The 5,905-nt window shown below is 42.1% G+C and overlaps 1 protein-coding gene across 1 annotated transcript; it reads right to left on the bottom strand.

Annotated features, from left to right (window-relative positions):
* Positions 1–901: 901 nt before the first annotated feature.
* egr3 (early growth response 3) lies at positions 902–5,288 on the bottom strand. The gene is made up of 2 exons (XM_068001007.1): positions 4,868–5,288; positions 902–3,649 (listed from the first exon to the last, which is right to left on the bottom strand). Exons 1-2 carry the CDS (start codon positions 5,028–5,030, stop codon positions 2,658–2,660), a joined length of 1,155 nt encoding a protein of 384 aa, XP_067857108.1. The 5' UTR covers positions 5,031–5,288; the 3' UTR covers positions 902–2,657.
* Between the last annotated feature and the right edge of the window lie 617 nt (positions 5,289–5,905).

Raw genomic sequence — 5,905 nt, 5'->3', positions numbered from 1 at the left:
CTGGGAGCTTAAGCCAAATTTTCCAAAGCTCCAACCTCTCTCTATTTATTTTATTTAGCTTGTCGGAACATTTATAGAATTACTAATTGCATTTTAAATGGTTTTATATATGATCAATGGCTAATGTTTGTAAATACCTGGGCGATGTTATGCTGAAAATAAGTGAATTTGTTATATGTACAATGTAATTGAAATGTTTCTGTGCTCCTTCAGGTATTTTCTGTAAACTTTGCGATTTGTCTTTTTAAAAGGAAAGACTCAAAGAATGCTAGACTTAGAAATGCTCAGGCGATCCCTGAGCTGAAAGGTCAATTACATAGAATTATATAGAACTTACAGCACAGAAACAGGCCATTCGGCCCAACTGGTCTATACCGGGGTTTATGCTCCTCCTCCCATCCTACTTCATCCAACCCTATCAACATATCCTTCTATTCCTTTCTCCCTCAAATACTTATCTAGCTTCTCCTTAAATGCATCTATGCTGTTTGCTTCAATTATTCCTTATGGTAGCAAGTTCCACATTCTTACCACTCTCTGGGTAAAGAAGTTTCTCCTGAATTCCTTATTGGATTTATTATTGACTATTTTATATTTATGTATAAATATATATGTATTCCCCCACATCTTCCCTACGTCTACCCTATTAAACCCCTTCATAATTTTAAAGGCTTCTATTAGGTTATCCCTCAGTCTTCTCTTTTCCAGAGATTTGGATTTGGAGAAAACATTGTTTTCCAATAAGGAATGTTGCAAACACAAGGATAATAGGGAATGAGAGAGAATGAAAAACAGACAGGGGGAGATCGGCAGGCTAAAAGGGGAGGGAGAGAAAGAGACTCAACTTAATGTAGTCTGGAACTTTTTAACTCTTGAAATTGAGGTCAATAAAACACAGAGGGACTTTTCTCAGCAAACACACTATATTTATGTCTCAACATTTGCGCACAGTGCAAATGGTACAACAATACATTAGATATCTTTCAAATGCCTATACTTTAACTAAATTACAGTATTTGCATTACAATAGACAACAAGCCAATGAGAACATTGGTGAGTAATCACCACCTCTCCACAAAATCAAGCATATACCTTATTATAAGGTACAATAAAATCTTAAAAATAAAGCCACAAAATATAATACATCTCTGTTCAAAATACTGTACTTTATGCAAAAATCTTCCAGGAAAAAAAGCATTTCTCACAGGTTTCTGCTTAACTGCAAATATCAAACCACTTTGATCCCTCGTCTGACATAAAATTTTCACATGCAGACATTAAAAACTGTATAGAGCAAAAAGGAAACATTTGCCATGAAAGGATAGCTTAAAACTTTTTTTTGCACATAGTTTCCATGGAAAGAAATGTTATCGTGCAGTAACATGCTTTGAAATTAATGACTGGGAATGCTCAGTCAAGGTGCCGAAGTGCTCCCCTTTTTCTTTAAATGCCAAAAAGAGGTAAATAAACAACACAACAAAAGTTCTGATTGTACAAGTGAGATCTCTCGGTGTGGTTTTGTGGATGGGGACTCGCGCTCCCATTGTGGCTGCTCCCCATAGCCACCCAGCGACCCTGTTCGTCATATAAAACTGCAGTGCACATACACATAAGTCAGGAAAAGATAATTCGAAGAAGATTGCACCAAGTGCAAGACACAACACAGTCGGTCTGTCTGGCGGTTACCGAAGAAAACGTAGATGTAGAATCGTTACAGCACAGAAGGAGGCCATTTGGCCCATCGAGCCTGTGCCGATGTTTCTTGACTTTTTAATGTTTTTTGTGATACTTATAATTTGTACTCTCGGCTCGCAGTTCACCATAAAGACTGGGTAGCAATTACCCTCCCGAGGTTTTAATAAAGCAAAAATTGTGCAAAGGTGGATGCTTTGGATGAGGTCAGGTGAAATGGCAAGACTCCGTCTGATTCCATTGGAACGTAAATGCGTTGAATTGTATCATGATAAAATTGTAACGGGTTAAGAAATGTCACTGTGCCCAACACAAAGTTGATGCGTGGGACGGGATTATCAAAAGTGTGCTCAATAAAAGTCAACTAGATTTCAGTCGTTCTGTTTTTTTTTTCTGGGCAGTGTGTTTTGGTCTTTGTGGTCCATTCGCAGTTGCATAACACATCAACAGTAGCGAGACCGTAAGACCAAGGGAACTTTAGCTGCATTAAGGTCTAACGTTTATTTATGTATTCTGCCATAAAATTGTTCCTGATTGTTAGTTCACACATCGCAGTGTTAAAATATTCCGCCGTGGTGGCGGCCGTTTCGGAGTTGCGCCGTAATTACGCTAAGCATTGACGGAAGGGTTGCGACCAGAACGCACACTCATCAAAATTTGCGCAGAGCGGGTCCACCAGAGCTCGGTGGAGCTTTTCTGAATCGCTGCACAATTGCTGCCGGATCCTGGGCCGTTCGCGAATAACCGAATGAGGGGAGGGTACAAGTCACATTCACCTTGCGGCTTTAGGAGGAAATTCGCCCAAGGTGACTCCGGCCCCAGGGTAAAACGTGCAGAAAGTCCACTGCACTGAAGGGTCGCTCTTTGCGGCTGTTGTGCACGGCAGTGCTCGCCATCGAATTGGTGCTCACAGCTGCTTTCAGTACAATTCAACCTCTCGCGTTTGCACATTGAGAGAAACCAGCCTAAGCGCAGGTAGTTACCGGGGTGGCTGATGCTGGGTTGGCCGCCGTTGGGTTCTTCTCCATTTTTTTCTCCTTCTGTTTGAGATGGATCTTGGCGTGCCTCTTGCGCTCGTCGCTCCGGGCAAACTTGCGCCCACAGAAGTCACAAGAGAAGGGCTTCTCTCCAGTGTGGGTCCTGATGTGAGTGGTCAGGTGGTCGCTCCGGCTGAAGCTCCTCATGCAGATCCGGCACTGGAAGGGCTTGTGCCCCGTGTGGATCCTCAGGTGTCTGGTCAGCTCGTCCGACCTGGAGAATCTGCGGTCGCAGCCTTCGGCTGGGCAGGCGTGGGGCCTCTCATGGATGGGGGTTTTGCTGGGCCGGTTGGGGTACTTCCTTGGGCGGATTGGTTTGAGGGTTAAAGGCTGTGGGTGAGGGCTGAAGCTGGCGGGCATCTGTTTGGAGTCCGTGTAGGCCTTGATGGTAGTCAGTGGGGTGAGAGGTGGAGGGACCCTGATGGGATCCACAGAAGGTGTGAAATGTTTGTGATCTGTGATGGAGCCGAGGTCATTTTGGTGGTGGAACAGGTTGTAATCCGGAATGACGGAAAAGATATTGCTATCCTGGGTAGACTTGGAGTGATAATCCTGGTTCGAATACGGGATGCCAGTGGTAGTTGGGGGGTTGTGATAGACCTGATCCTGGTACATTTCACCGCACTGTGGGTAAGATGTTGGTCCCTGATAAAGCTGCTCCATCTCGCCCTGGTTTTGTACCATGGTGCAGGCTGTCGATGTCTGGGTAGTGGTTGAGGGGGAGTGAGAGACCCCGAAGATGCCGGCCAAGTTGATGATGTTTTCTGAACACCAGTTCGAGCCTCCAAGTGGCCCAGGAGGGGAGTCGAAGGCAAATTTGCCCAAGTATGTGAGAGTCTGATTGCGGCTGGGGGTCTGGAAAGTACCTGGATAGGACAAGTCCTGATTGCCTTTGTCCATTCCAACATCCATCAGTCCGTCTGAGGGGAGGAAGAGAGAGCGTTCACCATTAGTCTTTAAGTGATTATAATGCTATTTTAAAATGATTAATATTCACCCCCTAATGCACAATTCCATACGTATTGTACATATAGATACAGATACACACACCTACACCTCGCCTTAAAACGCAAACACATCACTGTATAATTAAGTTGCCGTTGAGCAATTGTAGGCTATTTAAGTGTTTGTTGAAATGTTGACGGTAGTTTGTATGGTTTTTCGAACTGATGGTAAACCACAATAAAAGCCGTAGCAAACACACTGACAGGAAATGCTACAACACTAAAGTCATTGCGTGTACGCGTGTCCGTTTACCCCCACCCCACCTTGAAACGAAGTGATCACAATGTAAAGATGTGTAAATAATAAAACCCTTATATGTTGTTTGATGTGCAACTTCTCAAATACATATTCAGCGGCGGCATACATTAGCCAAAAGACGCATGCCACGTTATTGAGTATAATAGAACAGCTGCAATATAAGGTACAATATCCTACATTGCAGGGCTTCATGTATTATTCTGATATAGTGAGAAATATGTATTTAAATATATCGTGTTTGCCAGATAGTTATGCAGTCATATTGTAAAGGACTTTTTAATCGGTTACTTTATTAGAATACTCAGGGACTCCATTATAGATGCTAGAACTGTTATCATATTCCAATTTATGAATATTATACTATAAACATCATTGCTAATATTTTAATGCTGCATTATGGATATAGTTCAGATATTTACTCAATAGCCTCTTTAATAATTTGTATTATTCCTGGGCACCAAACGTACATACTAATACAGAAATATTATTGGAAATAAAAAACTCGATATATTAAATCTCTCAGATAAGCAACTCCATGCAATTGTAACAATTATTGTAGATCATACAATATTATTACTGTAACTATACATGACTTTAGTTCAGCATTCTAGATCATACCAGTAACCATTCAGGCAAGTCATAATACAGTGTAGTTACCCACTATAACGTACATTGATATTACTTCGGTATCGCACGGTATTGTTGCACGCAGTATCTATACATTTCAATTGTAAATGTAAAACATAATTAAATATTTATACATTAATTATTCAATGCACAAAAAGAACTTTAACACCAAATCGTGTGCATCAATATTACTTTATAATCGGTCATTTACGTTAACAGGAGACAAATAAAACAGTAAGTCGTCTTACCTCCACCCATCTGACTGTACGCACTGCCTGAATCCGAGTTAAAAATGTTCATGGAGGTGGGCACCGCCGAGACAATCTCATCCTCAGGGTAGATACTATCCTGCAGGTGGTTTAACAAACTGCTCATCGTCACTGGGATCTTCTCCACTATCTTCCCTGTCATATCAGAGCGCAAACAGCGGGGGGAGGGGGGGGGGGGTGGGGGAGATCCTCTTCCAATAAATAAATAAATAACAGTCCCAGATTACAACGAATGTATATATATTTTCTTTTTAAAATCCGCCAGGCACTTCCAAGCAGAATTGATTGGAAGCTGCAGTTATTGAGTTAATATAAGAAAAAAAAACATCATATCTCTCCTCTTGTCTCTCGTGTTTCTCTGCTGAAAGCTTGCAATGCAATACTGTACTGCTGGAGAAATATGGTCCTCCAGTATATATAGAGCGAAAAGGAAAGCACCGTGACGTAGATGCCCTTACATGGACATACAAAGAGTTAGATGCGGTGACGTCGAAGGTGGAAGCGCACTTCATGGAACATTAGGGCTTGCAGCTTTCTGTCAGCCCAAGCTTCCGGGGAGCAACGAGCTGCAAAGAAAATATTTGCAATCGTCAATGCCAGCATTGGAATCTCGGTTAAGGTATATTTTTTTCATTGCACGGATTCAAAACAGCGGCAACCGCCTTGCATTTTGCAGATCGACCTGCAGCGAAGAGTGTTGCACTTTTTCTGGCTTTTGCCATTTTGTAGCAGAGTGGAACTCCATATTAGGGCAAACCCGGCCGACGTCACGGCACTCCCCGTCCAAATTTGGCTCATTTTCCGGCGTGTGTGTGTCGCTCTGTCCCTGGAGTGGAAAATACTGTCTGATCGGAACCCACATCCTTAAAAAGCAGCGACGTAATGGTTACTTCTGGGCACTCTCTCATTTAACAGTGAAATTGTAAAGAAGGAAAAACATAATAATAAAAAAACGCTTCCTTCATCCACTTCCTGATTTGAAAGTAAGAATTTGTGTTTTATTTTGGTTTTTTTCTC

The sequence above is a fragment of the Heptranchias perlo genome, chromosome 20, assembly GCF_035084215.1.
Source record: "Heptranchias perlo isolate sHepPer1 chromosome 20, sHepPer1.hap1, whole genome shotgun sequence".
Taxonomy (NCBI): Eukaryota; Metazoa; Chordata; class Chondrichthyes; order Hexanchiformes; family Hexanchidae; genus Heptranchias; species Heptranchias perlo.
The sequence above is the reverse complement of the archived record's forward strand: the minus strand, read 5'-3'. Positions and strand labels throughout refer to the sequence as shown.

What these genes read in the sequence shown, in the direction of transcription:
- egr3 (XM_068001007.1), bottom strand. Translation starts at nt 5,030, where the DNA reads ATGACAGGGAAGATAGTGGAGAAGATCCCAGTGACGATGAGCAGTTTG. An exon ending in GTACAGTCAGATGGGTGGAG is followed by an intron (nt 3,650 to 4,867) that starts GTAAGACGACTT and finishes TCCTCCCCTCAG; the next exon opens with ACGGACTGATGGATGTTGGA.